The 19,666-nt window shown below is 33.2% G+C and overlaps 1 protein-coding gene across 2 annotated transcripts in view; it reads right to left on the reverse strand.

The window, feature by feature from the left end:
* Nucleotides 1–19,666, reverse strand: part of LOC118183905 (protein tyrosine phosphatase domain-containing protein 1-like) — a 162,407-nt gene that overhangs the window by 50,048 nt on the left and 92,693 nt on the right. The window contains exons 2-5 of one of the 2 annotated variants that reach the window (XM_035353513.2): nucleotides 11,180–11,273; nucleotides 5,424–5,567; nucleotides 3,362–3,442; nucleotides 3,140–3,255 (exon numbers count right to left, since the gene is read on the reverse strand). In XM_035353513.2, the coding sequence (XP_035209404.1) occupies nucleotides 3,140–3,255; nucleotides 3,362–3,442; nucleotides 5,424–5,567; nucleotides 11,180–11,268 (430 nt within the window). In that variant the 5' untranslated portion in view covers nucleotides 11,269–11,273. Of the gene's footprint in view, nucleotides 1–3,139; nucleotides 3,256–3,361; nucleotides 3,443–5,423; nucleotides 5,568–11,179; nucleotides 11,426–19,666 lie in introns of those variants that run through there. The other variant, XM_035353512.2, reaches the window with a different exon arrangement.

Below are 19,666 nucleotides of genomic sequence, written 5' to 3' on the forward strand. Positions count from 1 at the left end.
AATATTTACAGAATTTTGAGTACAGTGTACTCTCGGTTTTCTGGGCTAATGTAGCAGGTCACGGATATTGTATGCGTTTATTTCTTTAAAAAATGAATAATTTTACTTTTCTAGAATGTTTAAATATTTGTCGAATTTCACTGAGTATTTTTCGAAGTGCTATTTTATGACTTATTTGAATTTCCCTTGATCATCGAAAACCAACAGAGTTTCAACAGACGTAATTGCTGTCTCGAGACTAATGTAATTGTCAGTATCTTCTTCACTTGTATTTGCAGCATCAATCTTTCCCTCTTGTGACATTTGAAACGATATCGGCATCACTCAAACACTGAAAGCCCGGCTTAGTCTAATCACTAATCGAAACATTTCTCTATATTTTCCCAATCGACATTTCCCAAGAATTTTACATTTTCATTTTTTTTGGGCATACAACTTCAGTTATTGCCTTGACTTCTTCAAATTTAGGAAGAATATTTCTCCAAGACTGAACCGGTGTTATTGGTTTTAATTTCGACCAAGCTTTTGCTACTCCGCATATGGCGTCCAGTACACCCAACGATACCTTCGACTATACACATAAAAAACGATTTGTCGATTTGTGCAAGGTAATTATTGAAACTATCTCTAGAAACGCAATTTATCGGTTTTTAGAGCATGCGAATGTTTGTTTTTTACAGAATCTAGCGCATAGTATTGGGTGTGCGTGCATGGGCACCACCACACACGGATGAATATAGGCTGACCATACAGGTCACGGTTCTATCTGCTTTTGCGAAAAAAAACGAATTGATGATTTAGAATTACGATTATAAAGTCTCTTCGCACTGCCATTTTTGAAATATGTAAAATACTCTGCTAAAAGTTATAACAATAGCGCAAAATCTGATTTTTAGTTTGACCATGTTTTTGTGTCAGGTAAATAAACACCTGCTTCATCGTACCACAGAATGTTCCGAACTCATAGTCTGTCCACTTCCGCTCCAGCAAAGGAAGGTTACAGAAAAGTGCAAGGTGACGTCCACGAGGCTGGATCCGTACGCATCAATTTGATTCGTTTGGTTTATTTGACTATGGCAAAGTACACGTAGGTGTTATGCATAAGGAAAAGGGTTGGCTTCTTAAAGAGCTTTTTAAGGTAAACTGTCTCGATTCCAAATTACGTATAGGAGAAATATCCATGAAGCTGTTCCTTACGCTGGCATTCTAACCCGAGTCAAACCACCTATATTCAGCTGTCTTATCCACTTGGCTATTGGCTGGTTATTTTGATAGATTATGGCAGTTGAAAATGTTCCAGCTTGTCAGTTTATAATAGCTTTTCATCCTAGTCATGGTAACACTTACAAACGATCTGATATTTTCAAATTATATAATCACATTTAGGTAGTTTTGAATGTGACACGATGTTTCTTTAAGTTCTCTACGCTTCAGAATTCCCGAATTAATCCTATACTCACGGTTCCAATAAGCCTGTTTCCGCCCAGGATACTGGGCAGAAACAGGCGGAACGAACTGAATACAAGCCGAGAATTAGAGCTGGAACTGGCAAGCCAGCCGAGAAGTACGGATGCAGTAGTTTGTTTGTAGTAGCCGCATGGTTCCGCCGCTACTCGAAGATGTGGGCAAGTAACAGTTTATGTTCATAAACTTAAAAAACTTACCATCAGATAAGACTGAGAATCTTCCTTTTTTACGCCTAAGCCAGAAAGTTAGAATAAACGCAGCTTGAAGCTACTGATTTTTCATTACAAATATCATTAAGTTTTCATCATAGATTATCTTGCAGAGTAGCTCAATAAATATTTTTAGTTTAAATATGCTGCCTGTATATTTATTAGAGCTATCTTATTTAGAATTATCTAAGTGGCTATAATGGACTAATACAGTCACTAAGTTCCAGATAGCGGGATTAGACTTTAAGCGATTAACTAAAAATAGCATAATCTGCAAGATTTATGAAAATCTCCATATTTATATGACTGGGAGCCATTTTTTCCTGAAGGTGAAATTCTGATCACTTTTTTCAAAATTCAGAATCATAGTCTATAAACGTACTTAACCAAATTAAATTAAGTCTGGTCCAACAGTTTTGTGGTTTCAGGTTTTAAAGACTTGCTCTTAATTGTTGCTGTCCTACATATTACAAATACAGCTTAGTGCAAGGTAATTCATAGCATCTTATAAACCTATATCCTTTTTTGAAAACTTTTACTTTATTTTTAAATATAAATCAGGGACACTTTAAGAAGGTTAAAAATAAACTGCTGTAGATCTAATCGACAGTTATTGAATCGAAGCTGAAAATATTGTGATGAAAATTTTCCAGTCATACAATTCTAATATCTAAACTCTTTGATGGTCATTTTCTCAGTTTAATAATCGAGAGTAATAGTAGACAAAAATATATAAACCTGCAACCATTACTAGGAATGTCATGAAAAATGGCAACTATTTGAGAATGTAGAAATATATTTCTCGCAACTATTTCACAGAATTCAAATAATTGAAGTATTTAAACTGTATTTTATTTTTTTTCAGCAAAACTGTGAATAAAACAAAAGGAGTTAGAGCTGCCTTATGAAAAAAATGAAAGCAAAATAATTAGTGTAAATGGTAAACGCAGCAAAATTTTAATCCTTTTTTCCCCATTACAAATCTATTCCTGACTTCAAACATATCATTCTCAGAAAACTACGAAGCAATGTCTTATTTCTAAAAAATTTGTATTTTATCTTTCACAATACCTTATACAGAATATAAAAATTTAGAAAAATTCATAGAGTTAATTTTATGAACGTTTCAATTTATAAACGTGTATAAATTGAAATGATTATAAACTGAAACGTGTTTTTCGTTTATAAACTGAAAATAGTTTTTCGCTTAAAAAGCATTTGTTGTTCTCTTAAGAACATGCAACTGTTCGTAATTGGGGTATTTTCTTTAAATTTAAATAGAATGCATAGCATAGTTATAAGTAGGAACAGAAATATGAAAATTAAATTAAAATTATGAATATAGCTATCTAAAATTAATATGCTTTGGAAAATAACGGAAATTGCTTTATTAGATTGCTTAAGAAAACAAAAGGAATATCTGAAATTTTTCGAATTAATAATCTTCTGTAGAATTGACTTACTATCATTATCCATGAAAAGCTGAGGGTTGTATGAAAATCCTGAAGCATCTAAGGTGTTACCACAGGATGAATGCTCACCAGGCATTTGAAGATTTATAATAGATGAAATTCCTTTGCTGAAAAAAGTTCACGTACGCTATACACTATAGATTATTTAGCTAGGGCAAACAAAATGAATTGATCTAATCTAAAACAGACAAGAGAATATATTTTGTTACTTACTCACGGAACTGCTGAATCACATTATATTTTTCAATAGTCTCTGTGTTGGGTCTTGCCATTGCCAGAATATCATTAGTGATCCTGCATAAAACATTCAGTATATGAGACAAATAATGGTAAGCATGCTAAAACTCCAATTACTTTTTTCTGCTTTTATGCATTTCGGATCTTTTCTATCACAGAAAATTTAGCGTCAAATAATTTTCTGCAAAAATATATGCACCAGCGTTTCTTGTAAGCCATTTTTAATTAGGTGTCTTTCATTTGGTTATAGAAAAGCACACGACGGCTATTTGCCTAAGCAATGGGAAGCCTTCGTAGAGGACTTTCTAAGAGAAACTGGCTCATATCCACGTTACACATGTCGAAAACCAAGAAAACGCCCATACAGCCAGTTCATTGGCCTGGAATCGGACCCAGACCAAACTAACATCGTTCAGCGACTTTTACAACTCAGTCACTGGTGGGCTGAGCATTGTCAAATTAAATGTGCTGTTCTTATCGCTTGTAACATTGTTTTCATTTCAAAGTAAGTATGGTGATTAAATTTCTTAATGCGTGTTTTCGTTCTATTTCGCTCTCTATTTATTGGAATAAGTCACCTAAAACTATTGCTTAAAGCTGTTACCGCAGTCAAAATGAGCTAATGACAAAATCAGATTTTTCACTCTGGAAATTTGAAGCTGGAGCATAAACTTTCCAGGGAAAATTGTTTGGTGTGTGTTTGTCTTGTAATAGAAAAGATTATAAACTTCTAACACTTGACTTAAAATCATTTGAATAACCACAGAAAGTTGCTAAAAGAGCTGCGATTGTTGTAAAATATAATTATTAACATCGTATTAAAATTAAACTTATGATAGTTGAAATGAATAATTAGTTTAATTCTATTGCTTCTAACCCATCTTCAATATTTTAAGCTGATATTTTTCAATAATACCCTTTTGATTAAATGTCACATCTCGTATGAATGCGGATGTACATCTCTGCAATAAACACATGTGTAAACACTGAATAGCCGTTTTTTTATGGAATTACCTCATAGAAAACTGAACAGTTTCAATAGGCACTCCAGCCATAAAGTAGAATGACTGCGATTTAGTGTTATTTAATCAGTTGACTGCTTGCCTTTGCTTGCATTTACAGTTCATGTTTTGAGCTTTAGAAACAGTTTCAACTTGGCCAAAACAATTTTTAAAGCTGACACTATAAACTGTAACAGAAATTTGAAGTGATACATTTAGTTGTTATAGTATAGAGGTGTCAACCATTGAAATAATTTGCCATTACTTACCGTTCTGGAATTTCTGCACTTTTTGAAAGTCTGATGCGCGTGACTTTTGGATCACCCAATATCTGTTCGTGATTTGCAAATATTTGGAAGTTAAGAATTTTAGTTTCGCAATTTATTTTTTTCTTGGAAAGCAATAAAGCTTAAAATATTTCGGCTCCAATCTTGGCAGCTGCTTGAAAATATATATTCGAGTAGTGTTAAGATGTAAAAAATCTGTCTTTACAACCTCTACATAGCTCACTAAAACCCATTATTCAGAAACGGCTACAAACAATTTCGTAGGAAATTAGACTATTTAATTTACTAATATTTAATTTATAATTTAATTTCAATAACTTCTTGGCTTAGGTTTTGAATACATTAATTTTTATAAACACATTAATTAACATTAATACATTAATTATGCTAGCAATCACTGTATAGAAATATTATTTGCTGGTAGTTAAGGAGACAAGATGATAAAGATTTCAAAAAGCCTATCCAAACTGTTAACTGATTGAATTCTAACGAAATTTTAATTTTGTACCTAAACATATTCTTAGTTCATTAACACTTTTCCATAATCTTATCAGCAAAAACATATTGTCGCTTAGTTCTGTCAAAACATTCTTCTGGATATGCATAAAAATGTTTATCTAAAGCATGCTTAAAATACTAAAAAATATTTAAATATAAAATTAAATAATTAAAAATAAATAATTATAAAATTAAATAATTTATAAATTTTTAAGTTTATATAACAAATCATGTAAAATATTTCATCCTTACCAGTGTGAGTAGATTCCGTTAATTGCCATGTCCTCTTTATGCCAGTTGGCACTATCATATTTGCATTTTTTTCCACCGCAGAAAACTGAACATTGGAACTCGCTTGGAGCTGTTCTCCGAATTTTCTCCGACAGTTTCCCATATCTGTTGGGAGAAAAAAAAATATACGTTATACTGGCTTAGTGTTTTACAACTTAAACAATTCGTGGCCAGCAATTTTTTTCACAATTTACTATTTATTTCATATCCGTTAAATGTATAATTTGAGGATATCTGTTGGAGGAGAATAATAAACTATATACTGTATGTACAAGAAAATGTTAAGGAGTCATGAGAGAAACAGAAACCAACGTTTTCATCAATAGTAATGCTTTTGAAGTGAATGACAAAATGAAACAGAGACGGAAGAAAATTAAATTAATAATTTAGGTTGAATTATTGATATATTTCATATAAAAATTCAACAATTTAATATTTATTTCCTGAAAAGAATAAGCTAATTCCTTCTTGGACCACGTAACGGAAGAATGTGCTGTTTCGTGCCTTGTATCCCTCAATCTTCCTCTAATTCAGGTTTGGTCTCTAAGTATTTGAGTAATGAGACATTTTCTTATTAAATCAGATGTTGAAAGCTTTTGGGAAGCGTCATACAGTCTTAAGCTATCATTTTATTCTAACACTATTTGACAAAAATGGAAGCAAACAAATGTTGGGTTTTGTGAGATGTTTGGCTTAGTTTTAATTATGCCAAATGGTTTATTTATTAAAAGTTATTTTGGTTTAGTTTACTATTTATGTTCTGGAGGGCTGTTTGCCTAAGGTGAGGGATGTCTTCGTAGAGGGCTTTCTAACAGAAATTGGCTCGTACACACGTTTTACACATGAAGAAACCACGAAAGCGCCCCTACAGCCAGCCTATTCATTTGGATTCGAACCCAAGTCGGAACTACCACCGTTCAGCGATTTTACCGCTCGGCCGCTGGTTAGCTGAAATATGTTTGGTTCTTCTACTATTTATTTAATCTATTGCAACAAATTATGAGAGATTATCTGAGTAATGAGAGGGATGTCTTCAATGAAAAATTTTCGAATGGCTAATGTTGATGTCACTCTGGCGGGCAGCCACTATTGCTTCTCAAAAGCGACGAAGAAAAAAAAAAATTTCAAAATTGTAAAAATTCAAAACGTGATTAATGAGTACTCATACAACAGACATTATTGCAAAAGGTGTCCGACCTTTTTCATGGAAAATAAAATAATTCGTATTTTTCACAACTTGATTAATCCACTACATAATTAGAGAAAAGCACATATGTATGTTATAGACTAAAATAAAAATACTTTTTGGAAAAAAGTAATCTTTCTGCAAAACATTCTAAAATTTCTCTGTTGTTCGTTTTGAAATTCACTAAATGTTGCTCAGATAATGAGAATTTAAAGCGATTTCTGTACATTTTGATGGGAATTACCAAACATTTCAATATGATTCACGAAACCTTAACCAATACCCGGGCCTTGACATAAGTATTAAAACAATTGTAAATCGGTTTCTGAGCAAGATAAAAACAAATTTTCCCAAGAAATTTAAAAAAAAAAAAAAAAAAAAAACCTTGTCAGATTTTGAGATTTTAACGGTCGCCCAAAAGGGTTTGTTTAGGGTTTTCACGTTCTTGCTGAGCTTGCAGTCTATCAGCTTGCTCTAGCACTAACTTCTCCTAAGTCCCGTTTATTTTTCTTTTTAGCTATATTTTTAAGCATCGTTTCCTTTTCACGTAGGTCTCCAGTTAAGACTTCCAGATGTACGCATGCTCAGGTGAAGAACTACGTCTCGAAATTTGATGGCTCTAGGTACCGCCGTTTCTTTTCTTTTCTTTTTTTTTTTTTTTTTTTTTTTCATAATACAAGGAAAATACACACCTACATGCAGATTCTTCTCAGGGTGATATTTGGTAGCAACAGTTTGAAAATATGATACACCATTTATAATGAGCCAACGCAAAATCCCATTCCGAGAATAATAGCCCTTTTTGAGCTAGAAAAGGTAATGCTTCATCGGTACATCAAAAATGCAAAATACGTAATCTATACTTTGTCTAAAACTGTCATTTTAAAAGAGTACGAATGCTTTAAAGGATATATTTCACTATTTGCTTTGCAAGGTTTAAGTTCGGCCTCACTTATACCATCGTGTAAATGTCTTGTCTCTTTCATTACCTGTTCCAGGAAGACTTTTGACGTGAAACTGTAAAATGACGGGGAAATTTAAGCAGCGGTGTCCTAAGATACCACATATACTGGTATCGCATCAGTGCTGAATCCCAGAGGAGCTGCGTCCAAAGTCGGGCGTACTACTTCTATGATCTGACTTGCTGGTACATTTTTTTACTTGTACTAAAGGTTTTTTCAGAAGTCATTACTGAATGTATAAAAGTCATTAGCGAGTGATTTTTGAGCGAAAAGAAAGTGAGCTGAGACTCATCAAATTCCGTTTTCTCTAATTTATAGAGAAAAATATTTTTATTTGCTTATATGTTTTGAGATTTTTTAATAGCACAAAACTGCAGCTTTTTTCTTTTGACGGTAATTTATTTTCTTATTTTACTCCAGTTTTTATTTAATCAATGAATAATAGGAATTTTAATCTGTAGATCAGCGGTTCTTAACCTTTTGACTAACACGTACCATCTAAACAAAAACTGCAAACCTTTAGTACCACCACTAGAAAGTACTACTACCACCACTACTCTTGAACAAAGCTCAAATCGCATAAATTTACGAGTTGTAGAGAAAAAATCTCAGTTAGGATGTTGAGGTTTTCATTTTTGAATTTAATAGTTAAAAAAACTTTGCTTCTTTGCTTACCACCTATTTTTCTCTTGCGTACCACTAGTAGTGCGCGTACCACCGATTGAGAACCTCTGCTGTAGACTATCAGATAAATGCAAGTCGGATAGAGATGTAAGCTAATGACTTCTGATAAGGCCGAGAAATTTTTAGTAAACAGCGTAATCCCTTTCCGCTACCAATCTGATATAGAGATTTTAAAGTTTTGATTTAAAAATGGCTTTTCAAGAAGAAAATAAATCTAATGTATTAAAACATACGAAAAAAAAACTCTCATTAATAGAAATTTTGGAGAAACACGTAGAGTTTTTTTATTTTGGACAAACACGTAGAGTTTTTTTATTTTGGACATTTTAATTATGATCTCAGGTAGTTTGAAATCAAACTGGAAAAGAAACAAGAAATGAAAAAAATTTAAATTATGTAAAAAGAAAGTTTAGTTTGGCGAAGATTTTTAAATAAATCGCTATTGATTTCGAGAGCGATAAGACACAGGTCCTTTTTCAAAATCAGGCGCAAAGAATATTTTTTTTCCTCTCTCTTATTCTCACTCTCGCTTTTTTTTCCTTCGTTTGAAGGAAAGAGATTTGTTCTGATCGTTCACAAAATCGACAGAATTTTATTCAAACTTTATCTAAACTAATGCTGCCTTTTTTGCCTAACTTTAAGGGGTGTTGGAACCCCAAAATCTTCAAAGAATTGTGATTTCGGATTTTTGCATTTTCAAATTCTCTACACTTTTATCTTTCTAAAAATACCATTCTTTAATCTCTATGAAAATTAGAACTGTAAAAAATCTAGTTTTAATGTGCCATCGACTGCTTTGATCAATGAGGTGTTTTACATGAAAACGCGTTTTTCTTTAAACGTGATTTTTTTATACTCGATGTACCTTTTCTCAGGAACTACTGCTCACAGGTATCTAAAATTTTTATGGCTTATTTATTAGGTTTTCTAATATTTACCGAAATGAACTTTTTGTGATAAACTTAGAAAAAATTAAAAAAATATTTTGTGTGAGAAAAGTGCTACATTTTACTATGCCTAGCAAAATATTCTGTAAATTACTCCTAAAATTCAAAATATTTCAAAAGATCATTTCCATATAATCAGATAGGTGTACTTTAATTACACAAAGAATTTCAAGAGTGCATCTACAGCAGATTTTGAGAAAAGATACATCGAAAATGGCCAATTTAACATTGTCGGTATAGGGGTTGCTGATACCCCTTAAAATTTTGAGGTGCTTGTAAATATTGCTACATGAGGAAGGATACCTACTACGTAAAGTTATGAATTTTATTATAGCTAATCATTATTTTTATGCTAATCCTTTTCTTTACCTTTTCTTTTTCCTTTCGTCAGCCTTTACCAGAATGCAAATTAGTTTGAATTTAAATAACGAGAGAAACTGCTATTTGAGAAAGTGTTTCTGCAACCATTCAGCATAGATGTTTACCTTAGATGAAGAGCCGACCCTAGCCGACCTGTGGAGTGGTGAGTGAATTTTGTATTTGTTAGAGCATAGAGTTAAAAACCCCACTACTGGAGTCGAATTAGCAGAATGAATGTTAAATTGTGTATTTTGCTGATATTTAAATTGCCAAAACGTTGTAAATTAAATTAACAAAAAAACAGTATTTTTTTTTTTTTTTGTTAATTTTAAGTTGTAAACTACGAGGGATAATTTGATAAATGTTTTAGTTCAATTTTATTTCTTGTCTGTTTTCTGAAATTTTAATTAATCTTCTTCGTAGTTGGGAAGAGGATAATTTGTGGGATCAATGAGGTTTAAACATATGTAGTTAGTTAGCTTATTAGATTTAACCATAGAAAATCTTTCCGAGTAGAGAAAATGTATTTAATCTCTCATCAAAAACAACACAATAGAATGAAATTATACAGACTGAGATAAGTCAACTCCAGGTCCATTTTATCATGCTAGAGAAACTAAATATAAATGGAATGTAAATTAAATTTTGTGAATTATAATGCTAATTGCATCAAATAAGTTTTAGATATAGATATATACAATAAAGAAGCTAAGCGTTATAAATGATAATTATGAAGATTTATAGAATAGAAGATGGCAAGTGTTATGAATGACAGTAATGAAAACATTTAAAATATGTTGTCTAAATGGGCAACACACGGATTCTGTTTCAGTAAATAGTGGAAGTTAAGGTAAGGAACTTAACGTAATTTTTTTGGACATCGTTTTATTTACATTTATGCTTGAACAAATCTTCTCTACTTTCTTAAGCTATTTAAAATAAATTTCTAACATAATAAAAGCGATATTCAACATATACTCTCCAATTTATGAAATTTTAAGTTCTAACAACACCAGCATTTTTCAATTTATGTTATCAAAAATGTTGTCAATAGTTATATAACACTGAAAACTGTTTTTAAAAGAGCTTCATAAAATATTACCAAGTTGTAGTTTAATATTGAGACACAGATCTCATGTCTGACGATTAAAGTACACCTGTAACTTTTACATTAACATAATCAGAGTTAATGATGGAGCCACTAATACTGAATAATACATCTTTCAGTTTAACATGACAATTTTAGTACCCCAAGCATTGCTTCTTGTCTTTCCAACTTCTTAATATGAATGAACGAAGAATTAATCTGTTATCTTATTAATTCTATTTTTGCTCGTGTTGTCAACGAAGTTTATATGTTTCTAATGCTTAAAACGACTGAAACTCAACGTAGTATTATCTTCCAAAAATAAAAGCTCTTTGGGAAAAGTAGGATAGGAAAAATTAGGATAGGAGTTTTAGTACACTTCGCAATTATTTTGCACATGAGAAGTGAACAAATCTATGGTTTGAAAATTATAAAATGGATTATATTGTTACGATTTAAATGGAAAGAGAAGCAGAATTAAGTCTACTCACCTTGCCGACGGAGGATGGCCATAATTTACAGGTTGACGACCTACATTGGTAATAGGTGGTAAGGCAGCTTCCAATTCAGATGCCATCATGCATCCTAAAAAAAACTTACATATGTTACTTTCAAAAACACCAGTTGAAAACATAGATAAAAAGAATCTTGTTTTGGAAGATATCTTCAATTTATTAACACTTTGACGCCTAGCACGATATTACACAATATAATTGAGCTGATAGGTTTGGGTGACAGTGTTGTTTTGTTGCGGGTACCTCATTAAATGGTACATCATCAAGGTTCCCTGAATCTAACGCATGAAATGCTATCATCTGACTAGCATGCGTCAAATTATATTTTTGTTGACGCCACCGCCCTTATGCTGAATATTACATTAATCGCGTAGCTGTCGAGTCTAATTGCTTCCGTGAATGTTGTTAAATGCTGTTTCATATTTAATTGACTGCGTTTTTGCGTAACTGTTAATTTGGTCTCATACTGTGAACGGAGACTATTAAGAATTTTCCGGTTATTTACTATCAACGAAGTATAGCAGAACAATTATGATCCTTTGCAAATGAAAAATAAATGTATTACAAAAAGAAACGTGTTATGAAAATATTCTTTACTTGAAATTTCTAGTTTCAAAATAGAAAATTTAAACATAATTAAGTATTACAAACTTTCTTTCTTGAGTATTCCGTATTAATTTTATAAAATAAACAGTTTCCTTTATGCTATGGATGACTTCCCTATGCTATTTATGGATTGTATTATTCAATTATGACAAAGCACACGAGGGCTATCTGCCTAAAGGGAGGGATATCTTCGCGTCGAGGACTTTCTAAGGGGAACTGGCTCGTATACACGTTACACATGGGGAAAACCACGAAAACGCCCATGCAGCCAGCCCGTTCGCGGGATTAGAACCTCGGACCGAACTATCAAGGTTCAGCGTCTTTACCGCTCGGCAGCTGGTGAGCTCCTTTATTATTAATATTTATCTAAAATTCTATGTCCAGGACACAGTTTTTCATATATATGTTATTCCATTAATTAAAAAGAACTAACTAAAGGAAAAGAAACTTTTGAGGTCAGCAGGTTTCGAAAATATGCGAATGTTACGTTGTAACATATGTTAACTAAAATACAAATGTATAAGTAACATTATCCCGAATTACTACAAATGTAACATCCAATTACTACAAATGTAATGACATTAATACAAAGGTAATGTCTAAGTAAAAATTTTCTGTAATTTTTATGCATGTTCTATAAGTATAATTCACATTTTAGAAAAGCTGCTCTTCGCAGATTTAAAGTTACTTTCAAATGCGATAGTAGTTCTTTCAAACAGCTTGATTTTTACACCACGATTATTTTAATAGTCTGAATTTCTAAGAAAATTATAAAGCAACGCTCCTTTTTTTCCTGAAAGCAGTGTCATTGAAAATAATGAAAATGAACTCAACATTCTTTCCGAAGATCAAATGTTACAAAAAGTTATAATTTTGATATTTATTTCGAAGAAATTCGCGGTCTTAGGAATAGTGATATTTTTAATGCGCTTTAAATTCCTCGTAATGGTTTAATACGTAACTAAATTTTTCTTATTATTTCATAAATCTTTTTATAACAAGAAAAAGTGCTGTTTTTCTTTTTTCTTAAGCTGAAATAATCTTCGAATCTATGTACACTTATTTATTTATCTACTTTTGTAAATGTCTCACATGACTACTTTGTACGATTTTTTTAAAATCAAAATACAGCACAAATAGAGGCAGACTGCGAGTTTAAAAAATATAAACTATGTTCCGAATGAAAGAACCTTATTTCAGTGTTTCCTACAGGCAAAATCAGTCATCAGAAAATTGTGAAATTTCATGAGGGACTTAATGAAGGGATAGGAATGTCTTTCAGCGAAAAACATTAGTTACAAATATCGCCACCAGAGGGCATTTTATTAATAAATTACACATTTAGCCACACCTTTACAATATTTCTACAGTTTTATAAATTTTATTGCAACAAAACATGTTTCGCATGATGGCCATTTTCAGCTACCATCTGAAATCTCAAAATGGCCTGTTCCACAGTTACCCGAATGTTCAGCACGTGGCGTGAAATGTTGACTGTAAGATCGGGTAAAGTTCTTGGAGGATTGTCACGACATACTGAATGTTCCCAAAGCCAAAAATCGCATGGATTGTGATCTGGGAGATCACACATCGCGAAAGTGTAGGCTTATGATATGTTCTGTAAAATCACGTTTAAAAGAACATTTGTAACACACCGTGCAATGTGTAGAGGAGCTCAGTCTTGCATGAAGATTGTGCGTGCAAGGCACTGACGTGTTTTCCGAACCGGAATAATTTCGGTCTCTAACAGAGTTACATCGGTAGCCGATGATAGAGCATGTCACTGGACTTGCAAGGAAAGCTTCCCAGTTTACGTTATAAGGCAGGGGTCGCCAAACTTTTTTGATCATCGCCCCCTATATAATTTTTCGAAATCTCCATAGACCCCCACAAAGGTAATTTTCAGGTAATTAAAATAAAACTATATATTAGTCTAAATATTTAATAAATCAGAAACAGTAAGTAAAGTAGCTACAGATTTTTAACTTCTTAATGAGATGAGTGTGCCTGGTGTTTCTTGGCAAGGTTCGCTATATTGGGTTCGAAATTAGTCAATTTTAACCGTAAATCCCCTCGAAGCTCCACATTTAATTTATTTCTGTTTTTAGTTAAAATTGAAGTAACGTGACTAAAACCGGCTTCAACCATATACGAACTTGGAAACGCCTGCATAAATGGCTGAGCCATTTCGTAAAGTTTCACATATTTTTGCTTTATATTTATATTAGTCCAAAATTTATGTATTGTCAAATTTTTAATAAGCGTTTTTGCTTCAAGATCGGACAATAGTTCAGCAACCTCATCTTGTATGTTGATGTCGACGTTATCAATTTGCGGCGAAAATGGCGCAATAATCCAATCAGGGATGTCGATGTTTTCCAAATCAACAAAGCGCAGTTTAAAATCGTCGCTTAATTTTTTAAGATGATTTGTATATATTTCCAAGTCTTCTTCTTTTATTTTTAATTGTTGCAGATTTGAAAAATACTTATAATCCTTACGTAGCAATGAAGATCTAAATAAATTTAATTTTACTTGGAAGACTAACAGTATTGTCCGAGCTTGGATAATTGTTACATCTTTTCCTTGCAGTTTTGTTTGAACGTCATTAAATTTTCCAAATAAGTCTACTAAATAAAAAATATATTTCTTATTGTTTTCGAGTTCATTGCTTAGAACAGCATTTATTTCGTTCAGAAATTCGGTCGTGGAGTCAAATAAATTCACGAGCCGTTGCAAGCATACACCTCTAGACAACCATCTAACCTAGGCGTGCAGAAGTAATTGGTTAAATAACTCATTGTTTTCCTCACAAAGTTTGGCAAATAACCTTGATTTAAGAGGTTGAGCTTTAATTTGATTAATAGATTTAATACAAAACTGTAAAGCTTCATGTAACTCTGAACTCAGGAGCCTTTGGCGCAGACTCCTAATTGGTTGATGGGTTCGCCAGCAAGAGACACGGATAAGCCTCAATCGCTCTTCTGGCTACATACTGTGAGTCGTGCAAATTACAAACTGGTCACAAGGTCAAGTTGTGACGTCACGGTATACATACGAAAAACCATAAGGAAAAAAGGGGCAGATTGTTTTCTGATTTATTATTTTATTTTCTATAAAGAATATAATATTAAGTCAATTATAAAAATATTTTAAATTTTTACTTACGCAGTTAGATATGTGTGATTTGCGTATTAAGAACTGTTTTTCCTTCGACTCCCAATAGACCCCCATTCGACCCCTTGGGTCAGATAGACTCCTACTGTTGTTAAATAGACCCTTAGGGGTCTATATAGACCACTTTGGCGACCCCTGTTATAAGGTATTTCTCCCACTTCCCTAGCGTGCCTTCGTGGTGTAGTGGTTCTGCACACTGAGCCGGTATTTCAGAGGTCCGTGGTTAGATTCCTGGCGAAGGTGGTTGCATATTTTTCATTTTTTCTGCTTCCAATTAACCTAATGACTCTACTAGTGGCGCCCGAACTAAAAGGGTTGTGGATGATGATTCTCCGCACCCAGGATTTTGGCGTCTAGGTCCCCTAAAACCCCAGTCGCCCTTTAAAAACGGGAGTATATAAGGTATTTCTCCCACTTCCTTAGCGTGCCTTCGTGATGTAGTGGTTCTGCACACTGAGCCGTTATTTCAGAGGTCCGTGGTTCGATTCTCGGCGAAGGCGGTTGCATATTTTTCGTCTTTTCTGCTTCCAATTAACCTAATGACTCTACAACGTAAGCTGGACCTCTCCTATGAATACTGCGTATCATGAAAGAATTGAGAGGAACCGACTAAGATGAGTTGCCTATTTCAGGGTGCTTTCAAAAAGCAAAATTATCTGAATAAAAGATACATGCATATGTGTATATATTGTTGTCAACTACAGGTTCATGATTGTTTCTTTAAATAATCTTTCCGGAGAAAAGAAAGAAACTGATAATTTACTGTAAATATTAATGATACACGACACAATATAGCTATAAATAATCCAAGGAGAACGCGGATATTAAGCACTTCCTCCTTAACGCATTAGAAATATCGTAATTTTCCAAAATCATCGCCACAGTAAAGTCAACACTCTTTGAATAATTAACCTAACTCTAACTAGTTGGAAATTCAGTTAACTATTTTTGAACCACTCACATCTAATTAATAATTATTTTCTCATAGCTATCGAAACTGTTTTTAGTAGTTTTACGCAGCCCTCTGGAGGCTTCGGAAAAAATCAGTCGTAGAGCTTCGAAAATGCGTTTTCCCGAGTCTTCCAAAAAGTCGTTAAGCTGGCAAGAAATTACGAATTGTCACCAGTTTAGCGACAAAAATTTTTGAGAAAGCTCGCCATGATCGTTTTTCCTCATACCTTGCATCTCAGATGAGCCATGTTTACAATATAAACTTTGAACTCAGAATTGAATGGTCTACAATTGTATTTAAGAAATAAAACTTATAAGATTGGAAATTCAAATTTTTATTCTGTGTTTATTATTTTACAAGTCTAACTGTCATAATTTATGATATAAAAAGGCACACATCGTATTTCTTATGTTTGCAGAGCCTCTAATAAAATATATACTTTTTACTTTCCAAATATTTTAACCGTTTAACAAAATGTATATAATAAACTGGAAGGACATTTTCATGGACTGGAAGGCATTTGAATGATATCTAGAAGAATGTATTACTTTGTAGGGTTTATATTTAAGTTTAAACTATCTTCCTGCCAATGCCAGAGTATGTAAATTTTAGTAGAACGCGCAAGGATTCAAATTATCAGCGGAAGTATTCTGAGTTAAATAGGAAGGAAACGAGTTCGAGGTGTGCTGTTCGTACTTCACGAGCGCGGAGGTAGTTAGACAGAAATTGAAGAACCCCGCGTTTCGGCCTGTGTGCTTGCCTCGGAGAATTGTTAATTGTTCAACGTGCTATTCAAAGTTTGCTGAATTAGCAGCGGTATTGTAAAACGCGGTGAGGTTAGTTACTTTTAGAGAGCCTCGTAGTTGGAGTCTTGTTATTATTTCTTTTCAGGTTCTTATTTTTATTTTACCGCCGGGTCGGCGTAGTTTGTGAGCGTCAAGAGCACGCAATTGTAACTTCTTAAGTTGAATAAAAAGGGACTTAAACCCTTAGCAAGACTCTGTCTATTTTCCAGTTTCAACAGTCACCTCTTGGTTGCGTGCAAGTTGGAGGCGCGCAACTCTACAACTTATAAGCACTTGAACGAACAAATTGAGCTTGATTGATTACAAAAAAATTACTAAATTTTAATAAAACTGTCTTTAAATTCTGAAGAGAATAGGATGTACTAGTTAATATTTTTGTACTCAAACTGACTTCGACTCTGTTTTCAAATGTTCAAGTATATGTTACGTGGCGAGGGAAAGTACTAGTTGTTCTGCCGGATGTCGTGAAAAGGAACAGGCGCCCGTAAATAGATTTCGAATAAAGGGATCCTTTTTTCGCCTTCGTGAAGAGAAAGAATACTTTCGCTTGCTGTTGAGCAAAGCGGACAGCAGGGGGCCTTTCCTTCTCTACATAACGGATGCTGCTACTCTGGAGAGATTGTTTTTCAAGCTGAAGCAAATTATTTCTATTTCTTTCTTTTTTACCTTCTATTTTAAAGTGAAGTTCACTGTATGTATTTGAAAGTTAACTGTTCATCATTTACTTAGGCCCACCAGCGGCCGAGCGGTAAAGTCGCTGAACAGTGGTAGTTCGGTCCGAGGTTCGAATCCCGCGAACGGGCTGGCTGCATGGGCGTTTTCGTGGTTTTCCCTATGTGTAACGTGTATACGAGCCAATTTCCCTTAGAAAGTCCTCCACGAAGGCATCCCTCCCTTTAGGCAGATAGCCCTCGAGGCTTTGCCTTAATCACAGACACACACACATCATTTACTTCATTGACATTTTGAAAGTTAACTGCTCCTACCAATATGTGGGTTAATTTTATTGGAAAGAATTCTGCAAGTAAAGAATAGTTTAGAATCTCAATAAGAAAACTAAATCCTGATCTCTCCAAATTCACAATGAAGTATTATTAAGAAAACGGAAATTTTTAATTATAAGAAAGTTATATATCTGCTAAACGGAACAAAATAAGTTGAAATGCAATTAAAAAGACTGAATCTCGATGCCTATAAATTCGATTATGGATTACAGAAATGCGATCTTTGATGTCCTGGAATGTTTTCTTGCTTTACATGTCCTGGAACTACTTTTCCAGACTACATAATGTAATTTCTTTTCTCCATTCAGCCTTTTCCCTATCTCTTGCTTCTGACATTGCATGTTAGTTGCTAAGCAACGAGTAGGAGTGAGACAAACTGCAAACCATTAAAAACAAAATCTTCTTAATTTGGAGCTTGATAAAATATGCAATACATGTATCTCCTTGATAAGAATAAATTTAGTGCGGAGTAATCAAAAAGAATCGCTTAGTGATACCAATAGACAGATACTAAATTTGAAGGTCTGTTTCATTAGTCCAAATATATTCACTCGACCACAATATATTCGTTTATTCAAAAGTACATCTCTTTAGAAGCTAAAACATTGGTGATTTAAGAAAGTAAAATAGAACTAAAATAAAAGCATGCATGATGTGAATACAGAGGGAAAAAATTCTGCCCATAAAAGAATATTAAAATAGTATTTAGGTGAATGAGATGCATGGACAGCAGCGTTTTGATTTAGTTAAAGAAACAAGCATTTTCTCTCTACAGATGGTAATGACATATAAATTAGGTAATAGGGAACTGATCAATTTCTTTTTTGAATAACTTCTAAAATAGATAAAAATTCACAATCTCTTCCTTTAAACTATTTAATGAAATTTGTCAGTTGCGTATAGAACACATCTGTCAAATGTCTACTCTTAGCTAAGATGCAAAATTCTTGATTCCTCGCTGATATTTTCGTTGGCATTTTGGTAACTTTTACAGTAAACGTTTGATATTTTTTGAGCTCCTCAATCGTTCTCTGGTTTTAAAAATACATCTTTGAGGTATTTTCGTAAATGAACAAATTAATCAACGAAATTATAATTCCATGATTACAATGTAGTCGGTCTAGTCAAGTTCAGATCTGCTTTTTCGTATCAGAGAGTACCATCTCTTGTATTAGTTCCGTTCAGGCTGCTATTCATCCCAGCATTCCTGTCCGTTGCATAATAATAACATTCATTCAGAAAAGAGAATGTTTGTAAAAATTGAATACCTATTAAGCTTTATAATCGTAGTTCATAAGGAAAAATGAACAATAAGGCTAAAATAAAATTGAAGATAATACGTATTCTGCATATGACCTCAAGAAGAACAAATTATTAAAATATGAAAAAAATAATAAAATATGAAAGGATAGCTAGCGAGTGAAAATAATAAATTCAACCAGAATCAGCAGGATTACGGAAGATACTGGAATGTGCAAGAAAAATCAACATTAATAAATTATATATCCAATCAGATTTCTAGTCAGCATTTCTTGTCATTAGAAGAGCAAAACACAACTGTTCGGCAATAAACAGAATGCAGTCAATACTAAGAAGCTGCAAAAAACGCTCTTATCTTGTAGGGTTTATATTTATTTTAACTAACATTTATTTCAAGTTTAAGCTATCTTTCCTGTCAAGCCTCTACTTTACCCTAGAATTGCCAATGCTAGAGTATGTAAATTGTAGTAGAGCGCGCAGTATATTCAAATTTAGCAGAAGTAAGTTGAGTTTAAATAGAAGGAAAACGAGATTGTAGGTGTGCTTCTTGGAATCGCGAACGTGAAGGTTGCTAGGTGGAAATTTAAGAACCGCGCGTTTCGGCCTGTGCGCCTATCTCGGCAGTTTTTGCTGAATCTTTCAACTGCTTAATTAGTAA

Source organism: Stegodyphus dumicola, chromosome X1 (genome assembly GCF_044657685.1).
Source record: "Stegodyphus dumicola isolate Sdum_Otavi_A_Nest chromosome X1, ASM4465768v1".
Lineage (NCBI taxonomy): Eukaryota > Metazoa > Arthropoda > Arachnida > Araneae > Eresidae > Stegodyphus > Stegodyphus dumicola.